This window comes from Eublepharis macularius, chromosome 12, assembly GCF_028583425.1.
Source record: "Eublepharis macularius isolate TG4126 chromosome 12, MPM_Emac_v1.0, whole genome shotgun sequence".
NCBI lineage: Eukaryota > Metazoa > Chordata > Lepidosauria > Squamata > Eublepharidae > Eublepharis > Eublepharis macularius.
The window spans coordinates 55,544,575-55,557,969 of NC_072801.1; the positions used below are offsets into that span (position 1 = coordinate 55,544,575).

General features: G+C 42.3%; 1 protein-coding gene across 1 annotated transcript; it reads right to left on the reverse strand.

Moving 5' to 3' along the window:
* Positions 1–396: 396 nt before the first annotated feature.
* LOC129339450 (vomeronasal type-2 receptor 26-like) lies at positions 397–13,268 on the reverse strand. The gene is made up of 5 exons (XM_054994029.1): positions 13,045–13,268; positions 7,657–7,948; positions 5,276–5,503; positions 2,302–2,428; positions 397–1,295 (listed from the first exon to the last, which is right to left on the reverse strand). The coding sequence occupies exons 1-5, from the start codon at positions 13,266–13,268 to the stop codon at positions 397–399; spliced, it is 1,770 nt and encodes a 589-aa protein (XP_054850004.1).
* Positions 13,269–13,395: the final 127 nt, after the last annotated feature.

Here is a 13,395-nt window from a genome sequence, read left to right on the forward strand (position 1 = left end):
TCCTTATCTCAGGGGTTAGAGACATTTGGGTAACCATAGACATTGGGTTGGATGCAGACAGATTTTTCATGCAGTTTCGCCTAATTCCCTTCCATATACGAAAGCTCACATCTCCCATTTCTTTTGGACATGCAGAGCCTATGATTCTCAGCATAGCTTTCTGAGGGTGCTTTTTCGGCTGGAGAAACACTCCCCTCCCCAAACAAAATTATGAATTATAAAATACTTTTTTAAAAAAAGAAATATTCCAGGATACTGAACCACACCACTCATCTCCTTAAGAGGGTCAGGTTATATAATGTCCCTGTCACAATTTTCTACATGGCTCTTATGAAATATCATCTTCTACATTTTGAAGAAATTTATCTGAAACTAGAAAATAACCTTATATTTTCATTACTTTTTTCTCATTACTTGATCTTTGTTGTTCAGCTCAGGTCTCATAATAATGATGTAGCATTTAGGGGAAAAGATACAACCCAGTAAGCCAACACTGGAGGCCAAGATAGAAAAAATCTCTACAGCCACCATCGATTTACCTTTGGTGCTCAGGTAGGTTGGAACAAAGCACAACCAAACACTGCAAAAGACCAACATGCTAAAGGTGATGAATTTGGCTTCATTGAAACTGTCAGGTAACTTCCTAGCAAAGAAAGCCACAATGGAGCTGGCAATGGCCAGAAAGCCCATGTAGCTCAAAACACAGTGAAACATGGTAACAGAGCCCTCATTACATTCCAGTATGATTTCCCCTGTAATCGAATGCATGTCCATAAAAGGGAATGGTGGGGAATTGCTTAGCCAAAGTGTACAAATGCCTGCTTGGATAAAGGAGCAGAAAAGGACAAGAGAACTGGCCGTTCTTTTCCCAATCCATTTCCTTATCTTGGATCCTGGTTTGGTAGCCGTGAATGCTAAAACTACGGTGATGGTTTTGGCCAACACACTGGAAAGGGCCACAGAAAAGACAATACCAAAGATAGTTTGTCGGAGAAGGCAGGTCACTTGTGAAGGTTGTCCAATGAAGAGCAAGGAGCAGAGGAAGCAAAGAAGAAGGGAGAGGAGGTGAATGTAGGTGAGGGTGAGGTTGTTGGCTTTGATGATGGGAGTCTCCTGGTACTTTATGAAAATTCCAATTACCAAAGTTGTGATCAGAGAGAAAGAAATAACCAAACTCGTTAAGAGGATTCCTAATGGTTCTTTGTAAGAGAGGAAGTGTATGACCTTTGGAATGCATTGATCTCGATTGTTGTTGGCATAATGATCTTGTGGACATTTAACACAGGCATCCATGTCTGGAAAGAAAAGGAGTTCTTTAGTATCTCAAGACTTTGATCAATATCTAGAGAACCAAGATCTAGAATATCAAATAGTTATTATTATTATTTTCAAATACAGACTTCAGGAAAATGATTGTTTTTTGAGAAATGATATAAAGAAGTGTACAGGTATTCAGAACATGTGAGGACTTTTTTAATTCTTGATATTTCAAATGAATGCACAGTTTGGACTATGTAGCCTAAAGAACTAGGAAGTCCTTTGTTAATGCCTCATCTCAATCATGAATTCATCAAGCGGCCTTTGGATTCCTGTTATTTAAGCCCCCTAACTGCAATATAGGTGTTATTATTGTACCAGCACCACCGCACCCAGTAACATGAAGCTTTAACATGGATTCAGCATGGAGTTTCCAGTTACCCAATTGTGGTCAGTGTGATGGATGCTTTCATATCACCTGCAGGTGACCACCATTAATTTTCTAGGAACCTCCTCTAATCTCCATGGTATTTTTACCTTACTGATGTTATTTATTTATTTATACCTTGCCCTCCTCAAAAATGGGCTCAGGGAGGCTAACAGCATTCATAAAATACAGTTTTATGAATTAATCATGAAACTATACAATTTGAGATAATCATTAAAATAGTCCAGGTGCAAGATATTTAAATAAACAAATAAAATGTTCTCCCTACTCAGGCTCCACCCCCCTCCCAAGGTCCCAGCATTGCTGAGACAGAGCTGCCAACCCTAGTTAAATTAAATTTAAACAAATGGGCACTCTGAATCATCCAGCTATTGATTTAACTTCTCCCCCCCCCCCCGCCACTTAACCTGTAATTTAGGCAGAATACTGTTAATCTCTTTATTAATCTCATTATTCATGGAAGAGTAACAGTGAGTCACTGAAATTCCCATTCCCTTAAGATCACTGACTGTGTGAATTATCACTATCTTGATTTCCCCCCTCAATATATTCTTACGAAGGACATGAATGACATCTGCGTTAATTGTGTATCTTACCCTTGTCCTGAGAAATGGTTTCTTCTGGGCACTGAGTACAATCATAGCAGCAAAACTTCTTCCCTTCTTTCTTTTTCCTACTGTAGCCAGGATGACAATATTCATTACAGAGGGAAAGGGGCACTTCCTGTCCATAAGCAAAAAGGATGATTATTATCAAGTACATCTTCACTCAGAATGAAAGGTATTCCAGAAGCTTTTACAGTGTTGAGATAGATCAAGATGGATAGCTGTGTTTGTCTGTTTGTAGCAGTAGAAAGGACCAAGAGTCCAGTAACACATATAAGACTAGCCAGTGCTTTTTTTCAGGGGGAACGCGGGGGAATGGAGTTCCGGAACCTCTTGAAAATCGTCACATTGCTGGTGACCCCGCCCCCTGATCTCCAGACAGAGGGGAGTTTAGATTGCCCTACGTGCCACTTAGTGGCGCGGAGGGCAATCTAAACTCCCCTCTGTCTGGAAATCAGGGGGAGGGGCCACCAGTCATGTGACCATTTTCTCTGAGGGCAACCCACTGAGTTCCACCACCTCTTTTCCCAGAAAAAAAGCCCTGAGACTAGCAAAGTTTTTGGTAGGGCATGGGATTTCATGAGCCACAGCTCACTTTAGAGTGTTGTGAAAGAAAGATGTCCCTCAGTATATTGGCCTTCAGTCCTAAAATACTGAATTGGATGTTAAAGATGAATCACCTATTTGGACTTGTTTCTTTTAAAAAACAAAATTCTTCAATAATAAATGACAAATGGGGGACACTCAAGGTCTTGTTGGAAGCATCTCATTTCCCCTCCCCCACCATGTCCTCTCACGGGCCCAGCAGGACATATTATCATTCCGCCAGGCCTGTAAGACAGAGCTGTTCCGCCAGGCGTTCGGTGGTTGAAGGGGGTGGTGCCATGTCGGCCTCCCACCTTTGGGGTGGGGGGTTCTCCCCACCATTGCACCTTAATGTGTCTGGTTAATTTATTTCATTATTGTTTATTTTATGTTGATTTTAGAATTATTGTTTTCTTGTTTTTATTGATTTTAACTGTTGTTCACCGCCCACAGCCTCTGAGGATGGGCAGTTTATAAATTGAAACATAATAATAATAGTAACAACAACAACAACAACAACAACAACAATAATAATAATCTCCATTAAAGTTTTTTGGGGGTGGTCAAAGGGGACTCCGCTTGCTTTTTTTTAACCAGGTTGAATCCAACTGATGCTGACAAACATTTTCTATGATCTCTCCCCATATGTCAAGGGCAGACTGAGCTCTAAAATAGACGCTGTATAGCTTTACTTTTTCTACTATTTATACACTTAGAATCTGCCTCTATGAGCCAAACAAACTACTTGAGTCACCACACATGTGTCCTTCACATGTTGGGTCCCAAGGTGTTCTCCGGGTAGTGCATTCTTACTAGAACAGCTGGTCACTGTATGCTGATGATGCAGTGATAAAGACCAGATCAGTTGTGGGACTCCAGAAATTAATTAAAAACTTTTGAGTATTACTGTCACCATGAAGGCTTCTCTATTACTGTAGTGAAATCCAAGGTCATGATATTTAATAAAAGGAAAAGGGGAAACATCTTCAGATGGTATATAGCAGGGCAATCTATGGAACCAATTTAAATACCTGGGAATCCATTTTGACACATCCCTTGCATGGAAAACACATTTGGATTTGGTGAGGAATACTGGCTTGGGAGTTGGGAGGACAATTGCAAAATGTTTTTATACAGTGGGAGGCGAATTTGTCCCCTTGGCCTTGAAGGTATATAATGCCAAGGTTCTAAATCAATTTTTGTATGGTGCAGAAATCTGGGTTCAGGCCACATTTGAGAGAGTGGATGATTTTTTACAACTGTATGATTACAATCCTGTATGATTTTTTACAACTCTTATCGACTACTCGCAGATGTGTTTTGGGATTAGATCTGAGAGTTGAATTGGGTGAAACATCAATGGAAGCTAAGGCATAGTAAAAACATTTCTTTTTAAAGTAAAGATTTTAAAATCTACTTGGACTCATTCAGGCAGATAAATATAATAGTCAATGGGATCAACTATTGGGAAAGAAAATGAAATGCCTAGGAATAACAAACAATATGGTCATTACTATACAGAACAAAGATATAATTAGGCAAATAAAAATGCAAGTCAGGAAGATGAACATTACTAATATATCTGTTAGGGCACAGAGGGCATGTTCCACTCTTAGGAGTTGCCCTCCCAATGCAACTGCCAAAGTATTTTGGTCATTTGATAGTACCAAAGCTCAGAAGAACTTTTACTCTGACAAGAATAAATGCTTTTCCCTTGGTCGTTTTGGAGGGAAGATACAACAAGGTTCCATATGCTAAAAGAACAAGCAAATGCCACTTGATAAAACTGAAACCATTGAACATATGACTATAGAGTGTCCCATATTTTAATGAGTTGAGGGCTTGCTTAATCATTCCTCTACTTAAAAATATGGAACTACGTAATACGAGAGCACAGGTGACATGGTTATTATTGGATACAAATTACTCCATTACTCTTTCTGTGGCAAAATATATAGGAGCAATAATTCAGAGACATGATATTAGCAAGGTTCTTCTCATTTTGCTTTCTGCTTAAGGCAATAGCCATATAAAAGAGAGAGAGAGAGAGAGAGAGAGAGAGAGAGAGAGAGAGAGAGAGAGAGAGAGAGAGAGAGAGAGAATAGCTGGTCAATGCAATTCTCTACCGAAGAGACGAGCTGTGGGGGGAATTCTTTCTACTGCTCTTGCAAAATTCCATCCTGGATTTCCAGCATCCTGTTACTCCCCTCCTGCCCCGAGCTCCCTGAGGCTTTTTGCAAGAAAGAGAATTCCTCCCATTGCTCTTCTCATGATGGTGAATCACATTGAGCGGCTATTCTTTGTAAGACTACACTACCCAGGGAACCTTGTGGGCACCAACGTGCCCAGGCACATCATTTATTTTCCGTCTATGTCTCACCTGGTTGAATGTTCTATGCCACAAAATTTGAGTATCATTAAGGGTCAACTCTTTGCCTTGAGGAGCCTGAGGATCCATCTTTCCCACTTTGACTCTAAGAAAAGATCCATTTGAGAACGTTACCCAGTTTGTGACATCAAACCCAGCTTTCAGGATTCCATTTTCATCAAAACACACAGTGTCTCCAGCACTGTTGTTGAACATGATGTTCCTTAGAAAATGATGCAACTAGTGGAGAGAGAAAAGATAAGGAAATTACACTTAAATGATGAAACCATTACAATGATCTTACCATTACAATGGCTAAGAATGAATAGATGATTGTGGCTGATAACATCTTAGCTGAATAAGAGTGACAACTTGTCTTTTGCCACATTGAGGCTCATAACTCTGTAGTGCATACATCCTTTTATAAATTATGACACGCACCAGTATGACTCTGTCTTACATCTGGTTATGATTGTCTATGCTTCAGCTGCTTGCAGGTTGGTGAGATTGTAACAGGCCTGCAGCAGTTTACAACAGCAGCCCTTCATACCCAGACTGCAGAGGAATTTTTGGCCCCACACCCAGGAGCAACAAAATGCCCCTGACTCACCAGGCTGCCATAGAGAACAGCAGTGGAGAGCCTGGCTCACAGTGAATGTGCCATAAAGCCTCTAGAGAGGCAAGAATGCAGTGGGAGCTACTGTGGAGGATGCCAAGAGAAGCCTAGCAGAGAAGACCCTGGCTGGGGCCAGCAAAGGAGGGGCCAGGAGCATGCTGGAAGCTCAGGTGCAGCTCAGCCGGCCCTGTCCAATGAAGGCCAAGGAGAGGAGCCAGGTGATCTGGTGGTTGGCTGTCTGATCTCCGGCAGCTGGGAAGTACCCTGGTGGAGGCCCTGGGGATAGAGGAGGTGAGTGGAAGGGGAAAAAAAGAGGGCCTCTGAGCTGGGCCAGGGAGGAGACACTGGGCTAGTCTTGGACAGAAAGAGAGAAGAATGATGACATCCCCTGAAAGAGAATGAGATGGGCCAGTGAAGCAACCAGGCTCTGTCCAGTTTATTTTTGAGGCTGAGCAGAGCCACAGGTGGGAGAAGGAGGTGGCAAGTCAGGATGGAGAAGGATCTGCACACGGCCCCAAGAGGCAAGGGTTATAACAATGATGTAATGGACTGTACCTAAATCTTCTTCTGGAGGTTGTTCAGAAATTTCCCCTGGTTCTGGATAATCTGGATCCACATCGGGTCCCAGTTTGGTTGAAGTGAAATTCAGTGTTTTTCTGGTTCTTATCTATAAAGCCACCAGTGACCTAACTTCAATTTATCTAGCCTGCCCAATACTACAAACATTTTGAGATGGAGATACGTAGTGCAAATATTCCAAATGATAAATAAACCAAGTCTGATGGGAAAAATAGGGTCTTTTAAGACGCAATTACCTGCCAGGGTTGCACATTATAGAACTCTAGATTCCATCCTTTGTCCATTCTTCTATGTTTAGATCTGAATAAGTAGATAGCCTGCAAAGTATGTGATACTGCATAGACAGCATTGTAGACATTGTAGCTGTGGCCAGTCATGCTCATTTCAAACAAAGTCACTGGAACAGAATCCAGCTTCTCCTCTCCAGTGCACACTTTCTTGCTGTCCCCATGAATATTTGGATTTCTCAGTGAACAACTGAATGTCTGCTCCCAGAAGTTCTGGATAAAACCATCTCCTTTTGCCCAGGAAGGACTTATGGACCGCAGGAATGTTTGGAATCCTGGAGGATCATTGGAGTGAACTGCAAGAGAGAGAGCACCGTGGAAGGTTTCTATATCCCAAACCCTTTGGACAGAGATTGATTCAAAGTCCCAGTGGCATGTAACAATCCATACTTTATGCACAGGTGGAATTGAAATTAAAGGTGCTAAAAACAGGAGTAGTCTCAAAATGTTCATGGATGGGTTCTCTCCATGTACAAAATATGCATTGGCTTTACTTGGAGTGTGAATAGGAATATTCTCTGTCTGCCTTAAAAGTGCATCTACTGCACCTTGCATATTAGTCTGTTTTGGTAATCTTATTATGAAATCAAAACAGATGCTATTCTCATTAAGCATTGGCAGCATGATTTGCAAGAACCTGTCCCCATTGTCATCATCTGTTGCAATCAGTACAATCCATGTCCATCTGAAATGGTGAAATAACCGGATAACTCCCATATATTGAGTGGCATCATTGGGGACCATCGGATATACGGAAGTAAATAGCAATTTATTACCCTGCACTGTGGAAAATGATCCATATGTGAGCTGGAAAAAAGGATACAATATTTTTTTTCCTGGTGGAACGCAGGGTATCATTCAATCACATGCCAAAGGAGTCAAAAATCCATAGCCCTATATGGATGTCTTACCTGTGGCATCTTTTTAATGGCAACTATGGTGGCAATATCAGCAGATGTTTCTGAACTCAGTCCGCCAATGACTGCGATCTGATTGTTCTGTATATCACATTTGAAATTGGGCACAAAATTCCGGTGTGTGGAAAGCAAGCTCAGGGTGGCTTTATATGTCATCCTTGGAACATAGTAGCTGTTGAGGATGTGGAAGCCTAATGAGATGTTTGGTAAAATGCTGGGATTCCCATTGATCTCTTTTATAGCAAAAGCCAAGGCCAAGATGTGCTGGTAGTACTTTGGTACTGATCTATAATGAGAGTTACAGACATTCTTGGTATCCAAACTGCAAATATCTTTCATTCACTCATCCCACCATCCTACAAGGAGCTTCTCCACTACACTGTGCTTCTCTTTTTTCAATCTAGCTCTTATAGTTATAGAATCATAGAATTATAGAATCATAGAGTTGGAAGGGGCCATACAGACCATCTAGTCCAACCCCCTGCCCAGTGCAGGATCAGCCTAAAGCATCTCTGACAAATATTCATTCAGCCTCTTCTTGAAAACTGTCAGTGAAGGGGAGCTCACCACCTCCCTAGGCAGCTGATTCCACTTTTGAACTACTCTGACCATGAAAAAGTTCTTCCTAACATGCAGCCGGTACCTTTGTGCATGTAATTTAAGCCCATTGATTTGCATCCTACCCTCTGCTGCCGACTGGAACAGCTCCCTGCCTTCCTCCAAATGACAGCCTTTCAAATACTTAAAGAGAGCAATCATGTCCCCCCTCAATCGCCTCTTCTTCAAACAAAACATTCCCAAGGCCCTCAGCCTTTCCTCGTTGGGCTCTGTCTCCAGACCCCTGATCATCCTCGTCATTCTCCTCTGCACCCTCTCGATTTTATCCACATCCTTTTTGAAGTGAGGCCTCCAGAACTGCACACAATAGTCCAGGTGCGGCCTGACCAAGGCAGTATAGAGAGGGACTATGACCTCCTGCGATTTTGACGCTATGGCCCCTTTGATACAACCCAGGATTGAATTGGCCTTTTTTGCCACCGCATCACACTGACTGCTCATATTTAGTTTACAGTCCACTCTTACCCCAAGATCTCTTTCACATATACTACTGCCCAGAAGTGTACCCCCCCATCCAGTATTTGTGTTTGCCATTTTTGTGGCTCAGATGTAATACTGTGCACTTGTCTTTGTTGAATTGCATCCTATTCACAGCTGTCCACTTCTCCAGAGTATTCAGGTCTTGTTGAATTTTAATTCTATCTTCTTGGGTGTTTGCTACTCCTCCCAATTTGGTATCATCAACAAATTTAATGAGCAGCCCTTCCACTCCTTCATCCAGATCATTGATAAAAATATTGAAAAGTACCAGGCCCAAAGCTAAGCCCTGCGGCACCCCACTGGACACCTCCCTCCAATCTGATGTAATGCCATTGACCACCACTCTTTGGGTGCGGTCCTCTAACCAGTTCCCTGTCCACTGAACTGTCCTATAGTCCAGTCCACAGTCTTCCAGTTTGCCCATCAGAATGTCATGGGGGACCTTATCAAACGCTTTACTGAAATACAGATAAATCACGTCAACAGAGTTCCCCAATCCAGTAAGCTGGTCACTCGATCAAAGAAGGAAACCAGGTTGGTCTGGCAAGATCTGTTAGGGACAAAACCATGCTGACTTCCCCAGATCACTGAGCGGTCCTTCAGATGTTTACATATTGATCCTATTAAAATCTGTTCTAATATCTTCCCAGCAACAGAAGTCAGACTGACCGTTGCTTATAGTTACTTATAGTTGTGCTTATAAACACTGGTTTACTATTCACCAGTAATAATTTTCATCTAATTGCCATAAAAATACAGTGGTGAGTTATACATTTAAAATGGAATTATGAATAGTGGAGAGGTGCCTATGTGACCATGATCAGCTTATATCATAGCTCCAAACTTTAAACACAGATAATGCCATAACTTTATAGAAATACTATGTGACTTTCTTACAGGAAATCCTTTCTTAACAGGCACTAGGGAAGTGAAATAAGAAGGATGTCTTCATAGGATATATGTCCATGCAAAGTGCTAATTTTTTTCAGTGCTTTGGGATGAATACAGTTGATCATAACATTTGAGTCAAATTTCCATAGCCCTGTATCATCTTGTGAACAACAACTATGCTGGCAATATTAGCAGATGTTTCTGAACTCAGTCCTCCAAAGACTGCAATCTGTTTATGACATTTGAAATTGGGCACAAAATCCCAATGTGTGGAAAGGAAGCTCAGGGCAAAGCTACAAGTGACAAATGACACTTGAACAGCAAGTGGATTGAGCGGAGGGCAAGTGAACAGGGAGAAATACACTTGCCATTCAAGTGTCATTTGTCACTTTTAGCTTGGCCCTCAGAGTGGCTTCATAGGTCATCCTTGAACTATAATAGTTGTTGAGCATGTGGAAGCCCAAAGTGATATTTGTAAGATGTTGGGATTCCCATTTATCTCTTTTACAGCAAAAGCCAAGGCCAAATTAGGCTGGTAGTTTCTTGGCATTGATCTATAATGAGTTACAGACTTTCTTGGTATCCAAAGAGCCAAAATATGTCCTTCATTCAACCCACCTTCCTACAAGGAGCTTCTCCATCACACTGTGCTTCTCTATTTTCAATAGGACACGGACCGGAAACTGGACCTAAATTTGACATGAACTTGCCCTGTTCAGTGTTTATGAACAGGCAGCTTGTGGGAGGCATATTTTTCATGAAGCCATGACTTTTGGGTGGGTCCTTTGGTCCATTGCTCCATGAACACAGACATCCTGGCGTCAAGCAATCAATTCCCTAGGTAACGTAGGAGCCACCTGCAGGCCTTTTGCTGCCTTTGGAACACACCAATCCTAGCCCTGAAAACTTTGGTAGACAGCTCTGGCTGCCAATGAGAGAGCTCCCATTATTCTCTATGTGAGCATTTAGGGCGGAGCCGCGGTTTCACTTTCCAGCCCACTGTTACCGAGCAAGGAATTGCTTGTTGCAGGGGTTTTTTTTGCATTGCACGTTGCACGAGAGCGGCTTCAGGCTTGTGCTGCAGCAACGCTCTGGAAGTAAGCTCATTATAAGTTGTATTGTCGAAGGCTTTCACGGCCGGAGAACGATGGTTGTTGGGGGTTTTCCGGGCTGTATTGCCGTGGTCTTGGCATTGTAGTTCCTGACGTTTTGCCAGCAGCTGTGGCTGGCATCTTCAGAGGTGTAGCACCAAAAGACAGATATCTCTCAGTGTCACAGTGTGGAAAAGATGTAGGTCATTTGTATCTACTCAGGAGGGGTGGGGTTGAGCTGAGTCATTCTGTGAGAGTTTCCCAGGGTGTGGAATGCTAATGGCGGGAGGCTTCACTGAGTCATTCTGTAAGAGTTTCCCAGGGTGTGGAATGCTAATGGCGGGAGGCTTCACTGTATCCTGAGGATACACTGTATCCTCAGGATACAGTGAAGCCTCCCGCCATTAGCATTCCACACCCTGGGAAACTCTTACAGAATGACTCAGTGAAGCCTCCCGCCATTAGCATTCCACACCCTGGGAAACTCTCACAGAATGACTCAGCTCAACCCCACCCCTCCTGAGTAGATACAAATGACCTACATCTTTTCCACACTGTGACACTGAGAGATATCTGTCTTTTGGTGCTACACCTCTGAAGATGCCAGCCACAGCTGCTGGCGAAACGTCAGGAACTACAATGCCAAGACCACGGCAATACAGCCCGGAAAACCCCCAACAACCATCATTATAAGTTATTGGGTTTCCTCAGCTGAAGGGTCACTCTTTTGTTTCATTTTTTCCCCTTTCTATTCTTATTTGCTTGTGGGGTGGTGGACTAGGTCTCTGAGTTTCTGGAGTTAAACCTGTGTTGGCTGACTTCATTTTTAATTGATCTGTAGTTTTTTTAACACAGAGCTGTGAGGCCCCCTCCAGAACAGGCACACAATGGAGAGCCCTAGTTGAGTGTGCTTGCTAACTGGCCAGTTCGCCTGAGGAAGATGCAGGAGGAAGACATCAACCTGATCTAGCTGCCTCTCTCCATGCCATTCTGATCATAAGGCAGATGAACACTGCTTGCCTTCCTCCCCTTGCCGAGCCTAGCATTAAATTTACATTCAGGGAGGGGAAGGCTTGGACTCAGCTTCGGTGGTTCTTCTTTGCAAAGGGGCCAGGGAGAGGGAGGACAATGCAGGCACGCTGGGCTTCTGTGGGCATCTTGTCCCCCCCCCAACCCACCTCCTTCTAGTTTCTTTCAATTGAAATTTAGTCCTTCCTTTCCTTTATTCTGATTAAAACTCTTTGACTAAATGTCCTGAGCAGTCAAAATCTATCTGTTAAGAAGAATAATCTAGACACAATATTTAGAAGGGCCTGGGACCACAGCATATACTGCCCCAATGGTCAGTAATGAGCTTTAAAAAATATCTACAAATTTTATACAGAAGGAAACATAAACTTAGCTTCTTTCAGTGCTTTTCAACTGCAGAAGCAGAATTCCATTTTCATGTCCATATATATATATTTCAGATTTTTCAAGCCTACTGCAGCACTAGAGAAATATGTTCCTTCCTTTCCAATCCCTTCGTCTATGTCCTGGTCCTCCTTTGCCTTTACTACAGAAATCTGTGTTCTTTGGCTGTCACATCTGGACCACTATTTCCAGCCAGCGCTTTTTCACAAAAATCACTTATTCATCTCATCCATTCTTACTATGAGATGATTTTTCTAATATCTTGATGCAAGGTTCTTGTCATTTGCTAGAGCCAATGCAAAAACTTCATCTTTACCCTCATACTCCTTCAAGGCCTCCCTGCCTCTCCTTCATTACCCTACACTGATGTATCTCTGCCTCTGGTCTTCATTTTTCTAGACTGACAACCTGAGCCAACCGAAGTTCTTTGGTTCCTCAAAAATCTATACTTTCCATTTTGTCTCTTGCCTCTGGCTGCTTCCCAGACCACCAGAATGATCTCATCTCTTTCTCTCCTTTCAAATCCTTCTTCAAAATCCCCCTATTCTGTGAAGATTTGGACATGACCATTTAGGTATTTTACAGTGAAATCCTAAACAGTTACTTCAGTGTAAGCCCATTCAAGTTAATAGGCTTAGATTGCTGTAACTCTGCTTAAGTTTTCACTTTTACTCTATTAAGTCAATGGAAAGGTAAGCTCATTGTTCCCCTTTCTTGTTCTCTCAACTCCACCTCCCTGTGGTCCTTTTGCTGTCTTCCATGTATCAAATTATAGATTTTATGTCCTCAAGACAGGATCCAGTCTTCCCATACTTTTTAAAAATATCATATACATTGTAGATTTAGATGAATAAGTAAATGGTACAAAGACCATGAATGAATGTCTTACATGGGCTCAGAAATGAGCAACTGTGTAGGCTCCTCCTTGAAAGAGGGAGTTTCATATGCGTAGAAGACTTGAGAAACAATCTCACCAACAATCAGGTCACCAGGATGATAAAATGCATGAGTAACTGGAAGAAAATCAATAGTTGTGGTGCAATGAATGGAATGCTTCTTGCATACGGCATGGCACAGCATCAAAAGCAGCAACAGCAGTACCAGCAACTTCATGACCAACTTTTTCTCCATTCACACATGTCTCTTAGAGTGTGCTGTGCTATCAGTGTTAGTTTAGTTCTCACTTCCATGAATCAGAAAATGCATCTGTGGGTGTGCTTGAGCCAACTTTAGCCTAAAG